Genomic DNA, 22296 nt, shown 5'->3' on the forward strand with positions numbered 1-22296 from the left:
AACTGCTAGTCATTTGAAAACTAATTTACAAAAATGTTTTAATTGGAGGGAAAATTGCAACGCCATCTACATTGTTTTCCCTAACAACAAAAATGGCTGACCAAGAGGTGGGAAATGAGTTTTTTAAAATCAAACTTCTGTAGATAAACACAAACATACTTTTCAACACTTTATTTTTTCGATTGAGTTTATGAAAAGTAGCAAATTTTTAATTTGGTCATTAGAAGACAGATACATTTATTACAAGCAAATAATTGATGATTTTCTCTTGTTTTTTTGATCACATAAAAAAAGAATTTGTGCAGTTCATGATTTTATTTTGTCTATATCACACAAAAATTCGATCCCTGGCTGTGTCAATGATAAGAAAATTGGTGTTTGCGGTTTTTAAGCTTAGCATGCAGCAATAAGGAATAGAACAAAGACTGGTTGGCTCGTAGTCAGAATAATCATATAATGTTTGCAAGTACAGTGACATGTCCTCTTGCAATCTGTTACCTTACGAACTATCACTCCTTCTTCTAGGTAAGGAACAAGAATTCAAAATTTGAATTTGCTTGGTTAGTGTTTCCTACAGGAGGTTTTGGCGTGGTATGGCGCCCTGCCCTTTTTAAGAAACAAATTTGGCGCTATGCCCTTTTCCGTCGTATAATATAACGCCCAGCAGTTACTTAATATCGGTTCTGTGATTCATCTTTTAGTAAGACCATTTCAAGTTATTTCCTTTGAACGAAATCAAAATTTCAATGGCAGACATTTTATTGAATATCGTAATTATGTTTGAACAGTTTTGAGGGGACAGAGTACAAATACGGTTCATGATTGAATCTAATAAGAACAACATCGATTTGTACCTCTATGAATTTAAGATGTAGACAATTTAAGAGGGAACCAGGCGATCGTTTGAGTTATGATTTTACCATGCATGGGATGAACATTACCACCGATTATGTAAACAATCTGCTGTTTGTTTATATTTTCTATTATTTGGTTGCTCAGGGCGTCGGATTTGGCGTGAATTTACGATGGCTTTTAAACTGTTGTTATCTAAATAAAATTAAAAGTTAAGAATTATAGCTGATATAGTTTTGATTAGTACGAAAAATCAACAACGTTTCAATAAAAAAAAACAAAAAAAAAAAAAGCAGATTTAGATGGAAAAAAAGATGAATAGCATAAAAATTTGTGTAGTAAGTCTTGCTATACATATCCTTGGATAGCCTACAATATTTTGTAAAGTTATGAACTAAGGTAGCTTTGATTGTTATAAACTGGGCATTTGAGATCCAAAAAGTATTTGGCACTAATTTTGATGTGCAGCTAAAAAGCAATGCATTGCATATGCATAAGTCCACTTTCACAACACATCCTTAGGCAATCAGCCTCATGCAGTATGTGATCCAGTATTAAAATTTATAACTGGAGTTATTGATTGAAATGAGGCAGTTGCACTATCAAGATTCTATTAGCTGAGTCTAGAAGTGATAATTTTATTACAAAAAGGAATTAAGTTAATAACCTAATATACATGTAGTATACATTGTACATGTACATTCCTTTATTTCTTACCAATAAATATGAAACAATGGTATATTTCGATTAAATCCCTATCCATAACATTGCCTTTATATCTACATGTATGTAAATAGTGCTGAAAAGGTGTAGTCAATCACACAAAGGGTGCCCTTTATATAGTGTAGCCAATCGCGCTAAGAGTGCCCTCTGAGAAAAAAATTACCCTGCCCTTTTTTGAAAAGCTGCAGGAAACACTTTTGGTTGTGTGCAAAAACTTTGTGCAGTGTCAGGCAAAACAGAAAGTTCTCTCGGCTATTTACATTTAAAAATGTTTGCAATATTTCACAATTAAAACTATTTTACCTCTGTTCCAGTTATTGTTTGGTGTCAGATTTTGTTGATCTTTGTCAATTAGATCATGCTGGATCTTGAATAACATGTATAATTCTGTTCTTCAAGGCTTTCCCATTTTAATGTTTTAACCATATTAGTGACACAACCAGGTATTTGGTCTGTTTAGGTGTTGTGCACAAATCTTGCAGCTCTTGAACAGTGCTCCAGCTAGAAATCAAAAGGGGCAGGGTGCCAGTGGAGGGCAGGGCACATTTTTATGAAAGGAAAAGGCACTGCTCATTTCTTTTGTCTACGTTTCTGTGTGTATCTCGAGTTCACATTCTTTATTATTACTGTATATGTTGTTAATAAAGATGCATAATTTGTTGTTTTGATTATTTATTCTATAAAATTTGCATTAGAAAATGTAATTCATACGACATGTTCATAAAATACACATTCATACATCACATCACTATAAACCAATAGAGGCAAATTAACTTACTATTCTCCCCCCTCCCCTTTTCCAAAAAAAAAACCAACATAAACTAAACATCTCATAGTTTAGCATACATGTGACAGAGTTGTCTTATTTCAAAATTTTCAGCTAGAGTTTGGCCCTCAAAACTTTTTTTCATTGTTTGTGTTAAGAAATTTTTTTAGTAAAGCTTCAACAAGTTGATGTCATGATAGTTTAACTTCACACTACCCATTTATGTAGGATTGCAGCTTGACATCATCATGACAATTGAACTTATAAATTTCTTAATTGACAATGTATAGAACATGGATTGCTAAAAGTATGATTATCAAAAATAAATTGCAATATATTTTTTTTGGTATGTTCAAAGACAGTTAATATCCTTAAGGTAACATTCTTATATAATTTTGTATTCAATTGGTAATTTAGTCCTATTTTTAGTACTAGATGATATTTTAGGAGCACAAATTTGTAATAAGCTAAAACAGGGGAAGTAACTCCAAAATTAATTTCTAACACGTTAACTGTTTGCTTGTCGCTCACAAGTTGAGATGGACGGCGTTTCTGTGAAGGCATAGTTGTATTTTGATGACTTAAATTCTATTCTAAAGTCATGAAAGATCGAAAATGCCGACCCAAGCTAAAAACACTCTTGACACATTCATCAAATTTATGACAAAAAGGTACATTGTCTTAATTAAATTACCTAGTTATTAACACCTTTGAAGTCTTATCCACTGTAATTGATTGTAATGACATGATTAACCTGGGGGCAATCACCTGGTGTCATATATGTAATTTAACTTTGTGATAAGAAATCGATGAAACAAAATGCAATTTTACCAAAACGGCACAAGGGTTTTTTGGGAAAAAGGCGTCAGGGCAGAAGGGCGCGGTTGAAGGCACCCAGGTCGTGGCTGAGGGCACCCAGGGTGCGGCACCCTTCTATTTTGGGCTAACGAGACCACTGTTGAAGATATCCTCAGTAGTCAGTATGTTGGTGTACAATAAAGGAGATTTGTAAATATTTTGGCCTTCGTTTTTTTAAGGGACCTTCATCTGGCATTCTTTTCCTTAGTGAACATGAGATATATTGAAAAAAGGAAGAGTTCCACTATACAATGTATAATAAGAAATAAGAAAGATAGAAATTCTCAGTAGATTTTATCCACAAAAATTGAAAAATTAGATGTCGTATTAGATTTTAGAAACTGCATTTAATTAGGGTAATTTTGTTTGTGTGATCATTCCGCTGACATCACTTAAAACTACATGTATGAAATTTTAAATGAAGGCAGTACAGTCACCCTTAGTTGCATACATCCACATCATTTGGACTCTGGTGGAAAGTTGTCTCGTTGGCAATCATATCACTTCTCCTTATTTTTATATTGTCAGCCACTATCATTTATAGTCATTTTTCCTGTTTGCCTGTTATGTATATATATATGGTTAAATTCTTTGTTATAGTCCTACTTCTAATGTGAAATCCTGTTTCCACTTTGATGTATTTTTCCAACTATAATTAAAAGTAAGAAAGTAAAAACAAGTGCTGACAAACTATCATCCTTCTAAATGAAATTCTTCAATATTTGCCAGTCATGCTCTCCACATGGTAGCAATTGATTAAAAATTTGCAGAAAAAGTTCTTGTAAATGATAAATTGTTGCTAGAAAAATTGCCAGCATCAATTTTTTGTTTCCAGTTGGAACATTTGCACCAAGACTCCTCTTTTCCAGACATGCATCACATTTTGTTAAGTCAGTTCAATATGCCTCTATTAAATAATAATAAAACTACATGTATATGAATGAATGTTTCCTTGCTCATCATTATGATCATTCAACATTTGAAAATCCTTACCAATTTTGATATATTTTTTCTAGATATAGTGAACATTTTATTTAATTCACTAACAAAGGGCTAAAAGTAACAACATAATTTATGAACCCATTTTTAGGAGAAAGCAGCTTCTCCAGCTCCTGCTGAAGAACCAGCACAAGAAAAAGCAGTGACCCCACCTGCTGAAAATGGACAGGGTGATACTCCGACAGAACAAGCCACAGAGACCCCTGCAGAACCAGAAGTACAGGGTGAAACAAAGCCTGAGACTCCTCAAGGTATGCTAATACACATTATTTTTAATCTTCCCCTTTAGTATTGTTGTATTTAATTTTATTGTGAAAAAAACATCTGCAGAAGTAAATTGTGAAACAAAGCTCGAGATTCATTAAAGTAGGCAAATATAAATGTTACATGAAAGGAAAATTAATGCTGTTATGATTGGTTGGATTCCATGAAAAAGAAAAAGTAGTTTTGAAATATTCAGATTTTCTATAGAACTTTAACTGAAGAAAACTGTAATTTTTAGGAGTTTTGGTAGCTTCTGTTGAATTTAATCATGGCTTGTCTCAACTCAATGTGATTTGGTGCTTGATATAATATATTGTATATATACATTTTTCTGATGCTGAAGACCTTATGTTGATCTGTATCTTTTTTATTGTATTGTTTAATCCTTGTCTTAATGACACTGTGAAGTATACTCCATATTTCCTTTAAAGTTATTCATTTCGACCAGAGTAAACAAAATATTCACCCCTTATGTTCTTATTCAATACTTCAAACGAACATAAAGCATTTACAAAGTAAAAACTCAACACAGTTTTTGGTTACCAGCTCGCCCCGACAGCACAGAAAGCTTATTTTTATTATAAACAATAAACAAATGTCCAATTTGCTGTCATCGACCGCTGCCATCACATATAAACACAATCTACAATAGAAAAATGTTCTATAAGTTGAAGAAAAAATCATTTCGATTTACATACATGTATTTTATCAACTATTTTCTACATAACATACTGATTCACATTCCTATGAAGTCTTAATAAAAGGGGTGGGTGGGTGGGAAAACGAACCTTTCTGTCGGATAGGCGAACCTCGAATGACAATTCTAGATATCTTATTATAATTTTAGCGCTAAAATTCTAGCATGAAGTTATCATGATTGATATAACTTAAACCGGTAATAACTTACTGATGGTCCAATCAAATTAAACATAAACATGTTTTGATTTAAACACACGTGTTAAAAGTAAACAAATACACGTGTTCCCGAGTAACCTTTATAAATACATTTATGTTCTTATTCAATACTTCAAACGAACATAAAGCATTTACAAAGTAAAAACTCAACACAGTTTTTGGTTATCAGCTCGCCCCGACAGCACAGAAAGCTTCGATTGATAAAGAAAGGGACATAAAGAAAAAGGGGGGACAAACAATATAAATTACAATCCTAAATTCTTAGATACTGACAATCTGTTGAGTATACTCTCTTTAACATAACCATCTTTGGCTTTATCACTTTTCCATCTCCCGTGTTTCTTAAACAACCGGTCATCTATTCCAGCTTCTGCCGCGGCAGTAGCTCCTCCTGACCTCAAACTATGTAAGCCAAACTGTTTTTTATCAAGACCTAAACTGTCAAGTGCAGATAACAATAACTCTCTGGCTCTGGTGTAAGAAATATGACTACTCTTTCTAAGTTTGTATATATTCAAAGATTTACAATAACAAATAGATCTAAAAATAAAATCATTCGATTCTTCAGGAATGTTAGCTAACTTTAGATAACGCTGAAGTACATCTACCGGGCATGTAATATTCCCTGTTTTTGAAATGACAACATCTTTCCCTTCCCTATATACATCAGTTTTACTCTTGACTAAATGAAGTGTAAGGTAAGTAGGGGAAAACTGTATATCAGACCTTCTCAAGTTAGCTAACTCGGAGAATCTTAAAAAGCCAGCATAGGCTAATAAACACATACATGCTATTCTTACATCTTTTAAATTACAAGTATTATTAGCATATTTACATACAATATTTTTCAAAATATGCGGTGTGATAGGTTCTTTTTTGACAACTGAATGACCTATTTTTCTATGAGCCCCTTCAAGAACAGATGCAACTAGATTATTTTCACTGGGATCAGCAACGCCAGCTAATTTATGTGCCCATTTTATGGCGTAAAAAGCATCATTTAATTTTGAAACCGATTTTGCAGTTTCAGACAAATGAATTAAATATAAAGAAATATGTAAATGAGATGCTGGCAATGGTGAAAAAGAATATTGACTAGTCCACTTACACCATGAATTGAAGGCATATCTATATTTCTTCTGAGTACTCGCAGCCTTGGACGAAAGAAGGAATTCTGGTAACTGTTTGAACAAACTGCTGAGATCATTATTAGAGGCAACTTGTGAATTAAAGTCTGACCAATGTCCTACTGAAAAAATATCTGAAAAACGTAAAATTGCAATAACATTTTATATACATATACAGAGGACGAATTATTAGCATATTTCAGATTTCTATACACAGTAAAATATAATATATATTCAAATATTTCAACGCCAGCTACAATATCTTTATAGATACTAGGGCCATAAACTGTAAAACAAATTACCATGCCTGCTAAAATATCATTATAGATACTAGGGCCATGTCAAATAAAAAACCAAGCCTGCTACAATATCATTACCGATACTAGGGCCATGTCAACATAAACACCCATGCCTGCTACAATATACATATACTAGGGCCATGTCACAAACAGACCATGACTGCTACAATATATCTATATATATATTAGGGCCATGTCACAAACAGACCATGCCTGCTAAAATATATCTATATATATTAGGGCCATGTCTAAGATGCATCTAGCAAAACAGCCAAAACTGGCGAACCAAACGGTTCAATTCCGAATATCGTATTCTTATTCGAACCTTGCTTATAAATACCATCAGTATTTTTAAACACAATAACATCTTTTACGTAATCTTGATAAATCAGATGTTTATCGAATATCAAAGGCCAGAATGCAGCAGAAATCCACTTAGGCACAACTAACGTGCCTCGAGCTTTACAAGCTATAATGTGTTTAATCGATCGTATCACAAGATTAATTGGTGGAACTAGCCAATTATTTTCATTGGTCCAAACTTGAGAAAATGCATCAACTGCTTCAGAATCAGGTTGCCAAAATAAGGAGTTAAATCTCATAACTTTTCTATTTTCGACACTTGCAAACCTGTCAATCGAATAAGGACCCCACATATCATTTAAAAAATTGAAAAATATATGTGTGACTCCCCAGTCCTCGAAATCAACCATTTTGCTGATATAATCAGCCTTTTCATTTTCTTTTCTGGGAATCCATTGAATGTCAATTGATATTCCTTTTTGAATGCAAAATGAAAAAATAGATTTTGCTATAACATGAAGATTTTCTTTCATACTTCCCGAATTAACAATTTTGACACAATTTTGATTGTCAGTAAACCACTTTATAGTTTTTCCTGTGAAACTATTCTTAAAAGAAAAAAGGGCCAACTCTATTATGCTTTCAGCTCTCTCCATGTGGAGCTTTGTACCGTTTCACTACATGTCCACATCTTATGGAAAATCTTATTTTCTAATTCAACGGTGTATGCACCAGCGGCAATATTACTAGCATCTGAGTATATGACAACAGAAGATTTACTGTAATGACATAAATTACGATAGTTAATCATGGTGACATTTTCTAACCAGAACTTTAACTCTGATAAAACCTCGACGGGTTTGTACCCTGTAATGGGAATATCCCACCCAATTCTACTTTCAATTTCCATGTAACAGAACTTTGACATAATTCTAGCCACATTTCCGATTACGGGAGTCATAGAAATAATTCTACCTACAACCTGAGCTAAAGATCTAGCTGTAACATAGGGAAATTTAGCCAAAATTACATTCAATGAGAAAATCAAATCGTCAACTCGAGGTTGAGTAATAGATAATTTGTATTCTTTCGAGTTCCAAACTATTCCCAACCATTCTAACTCGGTAACAGGTTTAAAAACAGACTTCTCCTCGTTAATAAGGAAACCAGCATCAATCAAAGACCTTTTTACGAAGGACGATTGCTCATTACATGTATTTTCATCTGGACTCATGCCAAATCCATCATCTAAATACAAAACAACTTTTATACCGTTTCCACGCCAAAATTTTACTAGTGGCCTCAAACATTTAGTAAAAATGTACGGACCGGTAGTAATTCCGAAAGCTAAAACAGTATAGCAATAAAATTGACCTTCCCACTGAAAACCTAAGAAAGTCTGTTGCTGTGAGCATATGTCTAAGTGAAAATAACCAGATTTTAAATCAAACTTAAACAGATACATATCTTTGTCAAAATATTGTATAGCTAACTTCCAATCCTCAAATTTTATTTTTTCGCGCTTTATGTGTTTATTCAATTGACTCATATCTAAAATAAGTCGTTTCTTACCGGACTTTTGAGTAGCAACACTCAATGGATTTACCACATATGGTTGAAAAGGCACTTTAATTACGCAACCTATTTGAACTAAATCTTCAATTGACTTTGTGACAAATTCAGTATTCTGCCGTGCTGATCTATTATTTCTGTGGTACATTTTAAAAGGTGTATCTATAAATGGAATAACATAACCATTTTTTATTGTATCAAGCACAAAAGGACAAGCACCTATATTTTCCCAATACTTTACATGACAAGCTAATCTACCTTTCACCCCTTTAAATTTATCATATGACTGACAATTTTCAAAATATTGAACTTGATCTAAAAAAGATTCTATATAATCGTTATCAACAAAACATGTAGAAAATTGGTCATTAATAGTGTCTAAATACTTATCATTCACAATGACTGGAGAGTGACGTTCAGGCCCTACTTTACTACTTCTGGTAGGTTGTGGAGTTGCTGTTGGATGACCTGAGACTGGCGAGAAGAGGACAGTTTTTTCTCCAGTGGCCTTGTTGCTTGCAGTAGTGGCACGTGTCGATTGAGCAAGGCTCACGCCTTGCGAAGCTCCCACGAAAGGGCTGTTGCTGATTACGTTGATAATGCTGAGCGTAAGCAGGGTTACCATAAGATTCCGCAGGTTGTTGACGAGGCGGATTTTTTGGGTAAGGTTGCTGGCGAGATTTTGACTTCTCCTTGGAGGTACGGATAGCTCTGGTCTCAGCTTGTCGTATCTTTCTCTCATCTTCAGAATCTGAAGCCACGGCATTGGATTCGTATTCCCTAACGGTTCCCCAACCAGCAGGGGAAGCATCAGCTATGCGTATTTTCTTATTACGGCTTTTGATCTTATCAGTTATGTCAAGAACTAATCTATAGGCTTGAGTATTGGAGTTAGGGATGAATTTTGAAAGTTTATTAACAGTGTCTAATAATTCCTCGTTAAAGGTGTACTGAAATCTGTTTCCTTCCCCCTTAAATTTTAGAGTGACGTCCTCCTTAATTTTTCTCTTAAGGCAATCTTGTTCTTGTATGAGTTCAGATTTCAACTCACCTAACTTGCTGTCTAAAATTGTCTTAAAAAGCTCTACAGTATCTACCAAATCAGACGACTTATCAGCTGCTTTATGAATATTAGGTGGCGGTAAACTATTATCTCCTTCGAGTAGTATGTCTTCATTCAATTCCAGACGTGGAGAAGATTCGGACATTTTACCAAGTGGCGATTTAAGAAAAAACGAACCTTTCTGTCGGATAGGCGAACCTCGAATGACAATTCTAGATATCTTATTATAATTTTAGCGCTAAAATTCTAGCATGAAGTTATCATGATTGATATAACTTAAACCGGTAATAACTTACTGATGGTCCAATCAAATTAAACATAAACATGTTTTGATTTAAACACACGTGTTAAAAGTAAACAAATACACGTGTTCCCGAGTAACCTTTATAAATACATTTGTAATGAGACATTATTCCACTTTAATGAAAAAAATGAATCAAGATCATGTAGATTTTTTGTATTTTATGAAGGTGTCAAAAGCTTCGGCATTGTATTGGTAATTTATCATAGATGGGTCAATATGCACAATTCATTTCATGTAGGCGGTAGTGTTAGCCTTTTCCTCAATTCCTCTGCCCATACCTTAAACTTGCATATGTTTGATGGCTCATTTTTGCTTTGGTTCATTAGGTATATTGGCCGAGATCCATTTTGTAAATGATATTTTTTTGCATTTCAGCTGAGGTCAAAGTTGAGGGTGATGCAACAAACAATGCAACAGAAGAACAGACACCAACTGAGACAGGGGAGGGAGAAAAACAGGAAGCAAGTTCTCCTGCTGCTGAAGGAGGAGAAGAGAAAACAGAAGAAACACCTGCAGAAGGAGGAGAGGAACAGAAAGGAGAGACTGAAGGAGAGGAAAAGAAAGCTGAAGGTAATTCACACTGGCAAATCAATAAAATTTAAATCATGGTGACCTAATATTAGTGATGTACAATGAAAATAGAATATATGGTACTAATAAAACAGTCAGTTTGCTCCCCAGAGCCTTATAGCTCTATAATACCATGGTGCTATCTGAATAGATTATTATGTTAGAATGTGTTATACATGTACATAAGGTGATATAATTTTAGGGAAAAAGTAAAAATAAGGAGATGTGGTATGATTGCCAATGAGAGAAATATCCACCAGAGATTAAAGGACGAGGATATAAACAACTATAGGTCACTGTACAACCTTTAACAATGAGCAAAACCTATACCATATGATAAGCTATAAAAGGCCTGGGCATGACAAAATGTGAAATAATTCAAAAGAGAAATCCAGAGTGCTATTTTTATATTCCATGGTTGTATTTGAAAACACTTTTGAAATCACTGAAATTTTCCTATTTTTGGCTGTTTAACATGTTTAAAACCAGAAAATCAAGAACACTTGAACCAGAATTGCTACACATTTAGATCAAGCAAATTCTGAAGGCAAACGAAAAACAATTGCATGGACATATATACATATATTCTCTTAAGAATTGCATTAATTAAACAAGCCTAGTAAGAAGTACCAGCCCTTGGGCATCAAACCTAACAACAAATTGGAATACTCTTTCTTGACTAGATGAAGTAGTTTAGGTTGATGCAAAAGTATGCATTGTAAATTCTTATTGATTAATATTTTTCATGACAAAATGAAGATTCACGTTGTACATCTTCAAAGTTGAATTGATTTTCATTAAATCTTTCACCACTAATTGGTACTGTATCTCTACTATGCATCGTAGGAATTATATACAAATTATGTGTTATTTCAGGTGAAGGTGAAGCTGAGCAGAAGCCTGAAGGTGAAGGTCAGCCTGAGGGTGAAGGTGAACAAAAACTAGAAGGTGAAGGTGAACAAAAGCCAGAAGGTGAAGGTGAACCTGAAGGTGAAGGAGAGACAGCTGCTACTCCTGCTGGTGAAGAGGGAGAGAAACCTACTGAAGAAGGAGAGCAAAAGGAAGGAGAGGAAGCTGGATCAAAATCACCTGTACCTCAAGTAAGTAATTATTCAAAATTGATCTATTTGAAAATTAGTCATGAAAAGTTTTCAGCATATATCAAATAAGTAAAAACCAGTTTTTAGCAACTGATCACAATCGTCACATTAACAGGAGTAATTTTGGTTTTAACACCTGACAAGTTTAACGTATAATAAGAGCTCTTGGTAAAATTTAAATACAATTTATTACTTGCCTGCTATGGTTTTGGTACATTTCGCCTCTTTTTTAACATTCTACAAGAAACATTTATTATGAAAATCTTATTTTTCAGTGGTGTATGGACTTCATATTGATTATTCTTAGGTTCATTGGAATCTGTTTAAAATTCATGCTATTAACTTATGATCTATATTTATATTTGACATTTATTTACAGAGTGATACATTTGCTGAAGGGGAACGACCAGAAGAGGATGGTACAGGCGTAGAGGTAGCAGAGAAATTATCCCGTGAGGGAAGTCCTGCCCCAGAGGTCAAACCAGATATCTTGGAACCTGGTACTCCAGAAAGGTCCAGACCTCGTAAGTTTTTATGTTGCTTAGAAGAAATAATGAAGTATTCAACAATTTTGTAAGGAAAATTTTCCTCAAGTTTAACATTAATACATATCTCTATTCTCTGAATTGATAATTTTTCCTGTATTCAAAATTTCAGCTAGTTTGATCCAGAAATGTAAACAGAAGTCAGAACAAAATAAGAAAAAAACTACCCGAAAAACTGAACTCTCTAGAAATATGAATTAATGTTCAGACAATTACCTGAAAAAAATCACCAAAAGCAAATAGTTTTATTTAGTTTGTTTTCTTTCATAGCTTCAGAAACAGAGATGAGAGATGGACACATGTCACCTTTTATGGAGGAGGATGAGGAGGCTGTACAGAAAGAAGAAGAAGGTAGAGAAGAAGTTGAAGAAGATGAGGAGGATGAAGAAGAAGAAGAAGAATATGTATGTGATTTTTTTTGCTTGGGGTTGCTCTGGTGTAAATAAAAAATCCAATTGATTACCTTGTCAAAAGACAGTTGAACTCTTTTGTTAGTATCTCTTATAAGAACTGAGTGCTTTTTATATTTTTAATGTTTGAAATATTTTTTACTGTTAGTGTAACTTTATTATGGGAAGGATACATATGGATACACAGAAGGAATGGTTGTAAGCTTGTTTACGGAACATGATGGACTATATAAAAAAATAGTATATTGAATAGAATAGAGAATGAAAATGGGGAATGTGTCAAAGAGCCAACAACCTGACCAAAGAGCAAAAATAGCCATGGGCCACCAATAGGTCTTCAATGCAGCTAAAAAATCTGTTACCGTGAGGAGGGCTGCATCAGTTTTCCTGGAATGTAAAAATGGTATATGTTATATCATCTAATCTGAAATGTTATTTCTAAGTAGTGATATATCAGACATGTGCTTATACAAAAATAAATGTACGATGATTTTTTATTATTTAATTTTTTTGTAAATAATATAATTTGTTTGTTAATTTCAGAACTTGCAACCCCAGTATGACAGAGATGAGTTGTTAGAAAAATACACAGTAAGTACTCCTAAACGGAAAATACAAAAATATATAAAGTAGGTTACAGTGGCAACATTGTGTGGGAAGAATATCATTTATGAATTTAGCAACAACTCAAATAACACACAAAAATATTTCATTTTCCATCTGAAAAAGTTTTCTTACATATTTTTGAAATCTGAATATTTTTACCCTGCTTTTCAGTTATGTGCCATCTTTTAATTCCTTGTTGAAGTTAGTTGGACTGTGCCGGTTTTTTTTAATTGCAATTTACTTTTAAGACATATAGTCTAGGTAGACAAATCAGAAGGTTTGTTTGCACGCAAAACTGGTTTAACCCTAGTACTTTTTATGCCTGTACCAAGTCAGGCTATCTGGGCCATGTGTTTTTCTTCGTTGTTTGCCTTTGTTTGGTTTTCTTATCTGTTGCTGCAGTATAGCATCTCTTGCTGAGGTGTCATTAAGCAAACATCAGTCAATCAATGTTTTCTTAAATTTTCAAGTAAATGTCATAGGTTATTCATATTGAGAAAAAACCATTGCATATAATCCTTCATTACTTTTTCAGCTAATAATGGCAGAACGAGAGCAGCTACAACAACAGAACTACCAGTTACAACATAAATTAGCAGAATTTTTTAGAAAGAAAAAAGCAGATGATGTAAGACAAGATTATGACAAAACTGCCAGTGATCAGGATTCTAAATATGTTAAATATATAAGTAAGTAACATGGTTAGCGTGCAAAATTTTGTAAACATAGTTTTTTTATGAAATGTTTTTATATAATGTTGATTAGTCATGAATAAAGATGTGTTCATTTAAAATTATGTGAAATAAACTTTTTTCTCTTGTAAACTTGAGAAGGTACATGCTAGTTATATTGATATAAGAATGTTGTGTAGCTAGAAATGTATTTTAGCATACTTAAGGAATATTCTTTCATAGATATAAGAAGATGCGGTATGAGTGCCAATGAGACAACTCTCCATCCAAGTCACAATCTGTAAAAGTAAACCATTATAGGTCAAAGTATGTCATGCTCTATGCTCATTGTAACATGGGTGAGCATTTTATTTGATATCGTCTTTACACATACAAAAAGCAAAGTGTAAAATGCTGACAAATATAATGCCTACCCATGTTAAAATTATCATATAGCATGTTCTTGCACTTATAAAAGTGTACAGTGAGTATCATAGTGTTATGTATGTAATGCTATGATTTCTAGAAATAAGATGGTATTTTAAAATTCCCTGTTTACCAGGATGCTATATGAAATTTGTGGGGAGAACACTGGATACATATAGACTTTTAAAAGATTCTAGTGAATTTCCTTGCAATGAACACCCACAGAAATGTCCATTTTGATCTCAGGTGTCAATTAAAATACATCTGAAGAATTTTAGTTGTGAAGTCACATAAAGGTACCTCATCTTTGGTTGGAATTAGACCATTTTTGTCGAGCCTTCGACTTTTGTCGAAAAAGAGAAACATAGCGATCCTACATTCCGTCATCGTCTGCGTCATCCACAAATATTCACTCTGTGGTTAAAGTTTTTGAAATTTTAATAACTTTCTTAAACTATCCTGGATTTCTACCAAACTTGGACAGAAGCTTGTTTATGATCATAAGATAATATTCAAAAGTAAATTTTGTAAAAAAAAAATCCATTTTTTCCGTATTTTACTTATAAATGGACTTAGTTTTTCTGCCAAGAAATTACATTCACTCTGTGGTTAAAGTTTTTGAAATTTTATTAACTTTCTTAAACTATCCTGGATTTCTACCAAACTTGGAAAGAAGCTTGTTTATGATCATTAGATAGTATCCAGAAGTAAATTTTGTAAAAAAAAAATCCATTTTTTTCGTATTTTACTTATAAATGGACTTAGTTTTTCTGCCTGTTAACATTACATTCACTCTGTGGTTAAAGTTTTTAAAATTTTAACAACATTCTTAAACTATCCTGGATTTGTACCAAACTTGGACAGAAGCTTGTTTATGATTAAAAGCTAGTATCTAGAAGGAAATTTTGTTAAAATTTTGTTCGATTTTTTCCGTATTTTACTTATAAATGGACTTTGTTTTTCTTCCAGTTAACATTACATACAGTCTGCAGTTTAAGTTTTTAAAACATTTATTAGATTCATAAACTATCCTGGATTTTTACCAAACTTGGACAGAAGCTACTTACAATCAAAAGATAGTATAGAGAGGAATATTTTTATTTATTTTTTTCCTCATTTTTGTTGAGCCAGCGATTAACAGCAAAAGTAGGCGGGACACTGGGTTCCGCGGAACCCTTACGAATTTTTTTTTCTTTGCAAAGTGAATGAGATATTGATAAATGAGTTTTGAATTTACTTTTTTTTGCTAGATCTTAAAAGAAAAACAGCTGTTTGTAAAAAAAAAATTCTTCATAACCTCTTACAATAACAGTAAAACTTATCAAAACTATCCTTGAATCGCTTCAAGAAAAGTCCCAGTGCATTGTAAACATTTTTGTTAATTGTTAGATTGCATTGATGAAGATTTTATCTGTAGAACAGAATCATACTTACTCAACGCATATGTTTTGACCTTCATGAGTTTTATAAAAAACATATATATTCATTTTTTAATCTTATTTAGATCAACTTGATGAGCTCAGAAGTCAAGATAGTAAAGAAAAAGAACAGTATAAGTTAGAAATGGATGATTTGAGATTAAAATGTGAAGAAAGAAAACAAAAAGTAGATGAAGAAAGAAATAAATTTATGGAATTTAAAAAACAAGTAGCATTGAATGCTATTAGTAATAGATCAGGAAAACCACTGCCACCTAAGGTATGTTGAAGTCAGATTTTAGTCTTGTAACATGGAGTTTGATTGGATAATGTAGAAAATGGGGGCTGGTGGATGGGGTTAAAGTCAAGTCTTAGTCTTGATACATTGAATGTGATTGGATAATGATACAAATGAGGGCTAGTGGATGCAGGTAAATTTAATACTCTTTCCTACAGTACCTTTTTTCATCCCAGAGCTTTTAAACTTTGTAGAATGTTTGTATACACATGGAAAATATTAAAAACACTTTATATACATTTTGCGGATATTTACAACCTTCCTTATGATGAAACTTGATCAATTTTCAGTAGTGGATTTTTATTAAGGGTACCCGTTTTTTTTTATAGTTTTGTTTGTATTAGATCACATCTTTTTGGGGACAGAGAGACTGTATTTTTCCTATTTATTTTTTAAATTTGAAGTTATGAGTTTTTTTACCCAGACATTTGAGTCTCTGACCCATTTTAATTTGGTTTTTTCCCCAGTGGTAGTAAATATTTTCTGACCCTCATCCTGGTCGTCCAACTGCAGAACCTTCAATAAAATTTTTTTTTTTTTATTTCTGATCCTGAATGTGCAAGAAATATTTGCCACTTGATTTTATGCCAACAACAATTAAGCCATCTAGTACTCAAAAATAACAAATTTATCTCATTAAATAACATGCACCATTCATGTGTATAAGATTATAAAAAAAAATTGTTATGTATTGATTATGTATTAGGGCTGTTCCATAAAAACATACATATGACCCAGGGAAGACACTTCCAAATCTCAACTATAGGTTGATGTCATCTATGTTTTTGCAAAGTGGAAATGTAAGTGAAATTTTAATTTGCCTCTATATGTGGTTACCCCATTTTTGTCCCCCGCGTAACGTGTTGCAGGGGACATGGAAATACTGGGCATCCGTCCGTCTGGTCTTGTTAGTGCTCTCACAGGTACAATTCTTGCCAGATTTTTATAAAACTTATACTATAGGTTAATATCAGCAATATCTCGGACAAGTTTTATAATGGTGGCTGATCGACTTTTTTGGAAAGAGTTATGCCCCTTGGAAATAGTAAATTTATGGAAAATGGCCTTTGTTAGCGCTCTCACTGGTACAATTCTTGCCAGATTTTTATAAAACTTATACTATAGGTTAATATCAGCAATATCTCGGACAAGCTTTATAATGGTGGGCGATCAACTTTTTAAAAAAGAGTTATGTCCCTTGGAAATATAAAATATGTGCAACGCAGGGGACATTGGAACTCTGTTCTTTTATTAAAGTGCCTTCCCTGGGTACCATGTATGTTTTAATGTAACAGTCCTTACTTATATATATATTTCAAACCTATATTTCAAGTTTCAAGAAAATAATAAAACCCATTTATGAGTTATGGTGTAAGTCATTTGTTTCAGACTGTGAATTTTTATTCCATATTTTGTAATGTTTTTCATCAGTTTAAAAAAACAGCAAACCTTAATTGTAGAGAAACTTAAATATCTTTATAATGAAACTGGGTGAGTAACTCACACACTGATAATTGATACATATATATCTGTATTCATATTTTCCTAAAATCGCAATAATTAATCTCGCATATTTGTCAATTCTTCAAAAATCGCAATAATAAATGCATGCAATAATTTCTGAATTTACGGTACATATTTAAACGTTAATTGTAGGATATAGAGCAAGCATTGATAGCTGAAAAAAAGAAGGAATCAGATGTAGTAGATGTCCGATTGGAAAACATCAAATTAAAGAATAAATTAAAGAAAAAAGAAATGGAACTCAAATCTAAGGTTAGATTGCTTTATAATCACAACAGCGTAATCGTGTGCTAATGCTGTACATGAGATTTTACAACTTTTTGTAAACAAAAAGCAAAATGAACAGTTACCAAATACACCTTATTGCTATTTGTCAAATATCTGATGCAAAAAAAGCAAAAAGAATGGTTACTAAATACATCTTATCACTATTTGTCCACCATTACTGATCATCACAGAAGTTTCCGTAAAATTTAAAATCACAAGAGAAAATGTCTGACTCAAAAAAAGAAAAGTGATTGTTGAATGACGTTATAATTCATGTGTTGAAAATTCTCTGGTCAAGTGTTGCAAATTCCCATAGCAATAAGGTCTATTCCACCCAGATGTCCTGAAACAGCAGTACTGCATTTCTTTTAACACTGTGTGCTATGATATCAGGCATTAATTCTTCTGCACTGTTAAGTGTAAATACACTAAAAAAAGTTTTTTAATCTTTTTACAGATGAAATGAAAATGATAATAAACTCCAAAATAGATATCAGAAATTGCAATAAATCACATTATTTTAAAAAGAGATAAAAATAAAAGGAAATGTAAGGTATACTTCAATGAGACTACAATCAAACAACAGAAAAGAACAAACACAAATGACATTAAATTTCAGCACATATTTTCAACCTTTGACAATTGTCCATAGATATGTCAAGCTCTAAATTGCTGTGTCTAGAAAAGGGGAATTAATTTTGTAGAGAGTTTCAAATGTATGCCATCAACACCCAAGTCCAAAATTGGAAAAAAAACCAATAAAGGTATAACTAAAGACAACCACTGATGATGTTCCTGACTAAGAACATACAATTGAACATAATTTTTCTTGAGATCTCAACCCTCCCCCTTTTAATTTTGTTCAGTGGGGGGAAAAAAAGATACATAGATTGTACAATCAAAATCAATACAAATAAAACACTTCTCTGTGGATGCATTATTATTCGTGCGATATCAATTTTCATGGGTACAGGTGAACCAGGAATTTAAATGTTCAACAAGTACAAATTGTCTATAGGCAGACTTTGGAAAACCACGAAATCAAATATCCACGAAAATTCCATTTTTAATCATTCCATGAAAATATATGAATCCATAAAAGTTTATAATACAAAAATTAGTAAAACACAAGTACATTTTAAAATAGAATAATATTGTAAAACATTTCATTTTAGGAAGAATTAGCTGCTGGTTTGCATTTAATTGACTTTGAACAGTTGAAGATAGAAAACCAGACATATAATGAGAAAATAGAAGAGAGAAATGAGGTAGGGTTATTTCCCCTTTTTAATATTCTCTTTAATGTTGAACTACAGCATAAGTACAGAAATAACAAATGTCTATCAAAATGATAACTTTTTATTCTACCCTGGATAGATATTTTTCTTTTCTTTTTTTATTAGTACAACTGGTTAATGAAAGTTTTGAACTACCAGTATATTTTATGTGTTTTTTTTTATTTTTTTTTTTTCAAATTTGAATAAAAATTCGATTGACATGACGTCGTACAGATTAGGGTTTTAATAAAGCCTTTGCAGCTGTGGATGACTGATATAGCATGATTGCTGTTGATTGTATTACTGCTAAAGTATATTATAAAAAAGTATTAAATGTCAAAGAATCAAATTTTATAATGTTCTAGTTTACTTTGTAAACTGATTTTTTTTAACCATTGTTTGATTCTTACTAAGTAAAATATTGTTTTTTTCACAGGAATTGTTGAAATTACGTAAAAAGATAACCAGCACTGTACAAGTATTAACACATCTAAAGGAAAAATTACAGTTTGTGCAAGGAGAAAATTTGAGAGAAAAAGAAGTGCTCAAAGATGTAGAAAAAGAAGTAGCTATGGTAAATATTTCAGATTTATATTAAGTGCAACATTTATAAGAACATGGTGGCTTTCTTTCAAGACTGAAAACATGAGAGTTGAGATTTCAAAAAACTAGTTTAACCCAACCACATATTCTTTAATCTGCCCACAGTTGGTTACCTCATCAGCGGTTGTTTTAACATTTTTTTAGGGAATTTTATATTGATGGAAAATCTTTAATAGCTTCTGTCTAATTTCACTAGTTTTTCAGACTCTCAGCAATTTAGAACTTGATATATTGTGCTTGGGCTTTTTTCGCTAAAAATCTTAAGACTAAAATTGATTGTAAGTTTATACTGAAATGTTCATGACTTATGATAAAATTGAGAATGGAAATGGGGAATGTGTCAAAGAGACAACAACCCGACCATAGAGCAGACAACAGCCGAAGGCCACCAATGGGTCTTCAATGCAGCGAGAAACTCCCGCACCCGGAGGCGTCCTTCAGCTGGCCCCTAAACAAATATGTCAGAATAGGAAACAAAAGAAAATAAACAAAATGACAATAATACATAAGTAACAACAGACTACTAGCAGTTACTGACATGCCAGCTCCAGACCTCAACTAAACTGATTGAAAGATTATGTCTTCATCATATGAAAATCAGGCACAATCCCTCCTGTTAGGGGTTTAGTATTATACCGTCATAAAATATATGAGAAGAACATAACCCGTGTCATGCCAACAACTGGTTTTAGAATTATTTATTTATTATAAGTATTTTTACTGGTAATATTTTTTGTGAAAAGAGTCGCAGACACTTCACTTATTTATTGTTGACCTCTTGATGTCATTTGGTTTTTTGTGACCTTGCATTGCTGTCTCATTGATGTGTAACCCACTTCAGCATTTTTCATACGAGTAATGTAGACACTAAAGGGAACATTACCTTCAAGAAAAGGAAAAGTTGTCCCTTTTGAATGCTCTTAGTGGCTCAGATATGTTTCCAAAGTTGATATTGTAACTTAATAGCATTTATTTTCTCAAAGTTAAATATACAAGAAAAGTGTTATCATCTGGGTCATACATGGTTTCTCCATTTCAACTGGATGCTAGGTCAGAGTTCAATGCTGGGAATCAAGCGATTGTGGAACAATTAACAATTGAGCAATCCTTTATTTTAGTGAATTTTTTAATCGTTATAAGTTATATTGAATTTGAATGACTCAAATTAAATCCAAATACACTTTTACAGTAGAACATATTATGAATAATCATAGTACACCTCCAGAAATTATGATAGGAATAGCATCATGCGGTACAGTATGTCAGTGAGATAGAAACCCTAAAAATTTAGTTAAAAACATGAACATTTGCAGATCATATTATGCTTCTTATTGATTTATTTTTTGGCGTTAATCATATGTTGATTTTTATTTTGCAGAAAAGAGACATTTTATCAAGGACAAAACAAGCCAGAGATGCTTTACGTATAGACAATCAGAAGTTAAGACAAAATTGTGGCCTGTTAGGCAATGAACCATTATTAAGAGATTTTGAAGAGAGAAAAGATGAAGGGGACGATTTAAAAGACAGACTTGAAATGCTAAAAATGAGACATGCTGAACTGACGTTAAACTGTAATCAAGTTAGACGCAAAATCGAGCAGGCACGACAGAGTCGAGGGTGAAAAATTTGTTAATAGACAAGCAATTTTATAAGACTGTGATATTTATTGTTTTATATTATTATGTACAGAAATAAATGTAAAATAAGTGTTTATGTATCTCAACAGAATTTTTGCAGATTGGAAAGAAGTATGAATGGATATATCAAATATTCCGGTTTTCTAGATTTGTTTCATTGGTCATTAGTATGGTTATGAGTGTAGGCTATTTGCATGTGAAAAATTGAAGAACTCAAAGATATAGTTTATTAGACCCCATCTCAAAATGAAGGGTTTTATTTGGACACTGTAAGTAATAGGTCAGCTGTGTTTATTGGGTGTATAGAATGATTACTTACATGTCCAACTGACAGTGTTGATCTGATCTTGATCTCATTTTCATGGTTTATTGGTCGATGTTAGGTTTTTGTCATTAATTTTCTTTTTCAAAACTTAAGAGATAGATTAACTATATAATGTATATAAAATTATTGTTAGGTAAACATGTCCTTCTGACAGGGTTTATCTTAAATTGACTTCATTTTTATGGTTCATTGGTCAACCTTAAGTTTCGGTGATAATGTTATTTCTTAGTCACTATAAGTAATAAGTTAATTTCATTGGTTGTATAGAATGTGTACATGTTTGTCTGACAGGGTTCATCTGAACGTGACCTTATTTTCATGGATCATTGGTCAATGTTCAGTTTTCCTGATAAGCTGTGTTTCTGATGCTATAAGTAAGAGATCAACTAAAGTCCCTGTATGAAATGATTGTAAGGTTTTCATCTCCGTCTTACAGGGTTCATTTGACCGTGATCTCATTTTCATGGATCATTTGTCAATGAAATGTTTTTGTGATTTGGTCCCTTATCAGAAATTTTATTCAAGTGACTGAAATTTTACATCATTTAAATGGAATTAAGATCCGTGGGAG

At 32.6% G+C, this 22296-nt stretch overlaps 2 protein-coding genes across 4 annotated transcripts; one reads left to right on the forward strand and one right to left on the reverse strand.

Moving 5' to 3' along the window:
• Positions 1-55: 55 nt before the first annotated feature.
• On the forward strand, positions 56-21474 carry LOC127709957 (coiled-coil domain-containing protein 96-like). Its single transcript, XM_052215661.1, has 13 exons — positions 56-107; positions 4290-4449; positions 10421-10615; positions 11492-11715; positions 12095-12239; positions 12531-12664; positions 13214-13261; positions 13812-13965; positions 15878-16071; positions 17746-17865; positions 19056-19148; positions 19594-19731; positions 21139-21474. The coding sequence occupies exons 1-13, from the start codon at positions 93-95 to the stop codon at positions 21382-21384; spliced, it is 1866 nt and encodes a 621-aa protein (XP_052071621.1). The 5' UTR covers positions 56-92; the 3' UTR covers positions 21385-21474.
• Positions 5012-10135, reverse strand: LOC127709958 (integrase/recombinase xerD homolog). Of its 3 annotated transcripts, XM_052215664.1 has the most exons (3): positions 8679-10135; positions 6486-6638; positions 5012-5105 (listed from the first exon to the last, which is right to left on the reverse strand). In XM_052215664.1, exons 1-3 carry the CDS (start codon positions 9487-9489, stop codon positions 5089-5091), a joined length of 981 nt encoding a protein of 326 aa, XP_052071624.1. In that variant the 5' UTR covers positions 9490-10135; the 3' UTR covers positions 5012-5088. The 3 variants fall into 3 exon arrangements, with proteins under 3 accessions (XP_052071624.1, XP_052071623.1, XP_052071622.1); XM_052215663.1 differs by lacking the exon at positions 5012-5105 and having other exon boundaries at positions 5157-6647; positions 9069-10135; XM_052215662.1 differs by lacking the exon at positions 5012-5105 and having other exon boundaries at positions 5157-6638.
• Positions 21475-22296: the final 822 nt, after the last annotated feature.

Source organism: Mytilus californianus, unplaced genomic scaffold (assembly GCF_021869535.1).
Source record: "Mytilus californianus isolate M0D057914Y unplaced genomic scaffold, xbMytCali1.0.p SCAF_7, whole genome shotgun sequence".
Classification (NCBI taxonomy): Eukaryota; Metazoa; Mollusca; class Bivalvia; order Mytilida; family Mytilidae; genus Mytilus; species Mytilus californianus.

What these genes read in the sequence shown, in the direction of transcription:
- LOC127709957 (XM_052215661.1), top strand. An exon ending in CAAAATCACCTGTACCTCAA is followed by an intron (nt 11,716 to 12,094) that starts GTAAGTAATTAT and finishes ATTTATTTACAG; the next exon opens with AGTGATACATTTGCTGAAGG. An exon ending in GAAAACCACTGCCACCTAAG is followed by an intron (nt 16,072 to 17,745) that starts GTATGTTGAAGT and finishes CGTTAATTGTAG; the next exon opens with GATATAGAGCAAGCATTGAT.
- LOC127709958 (XM_052215662.1), bottom strand. Translation starts at nt 9,489, where the DNA reads ATGCTTCCCCTGCTGGTTGGGGAACCGTTAGGGAATACGAATCCAATG. An exon ending in TGTTGCTACTCAAAAGTCCG is followed by an intron (nt 6,639 to 8,678) that starts GTAAGAAACGAC and finishes TACGTTTTTCAG; the next exon opens with ATATTTTTTCAGTAGGACAT.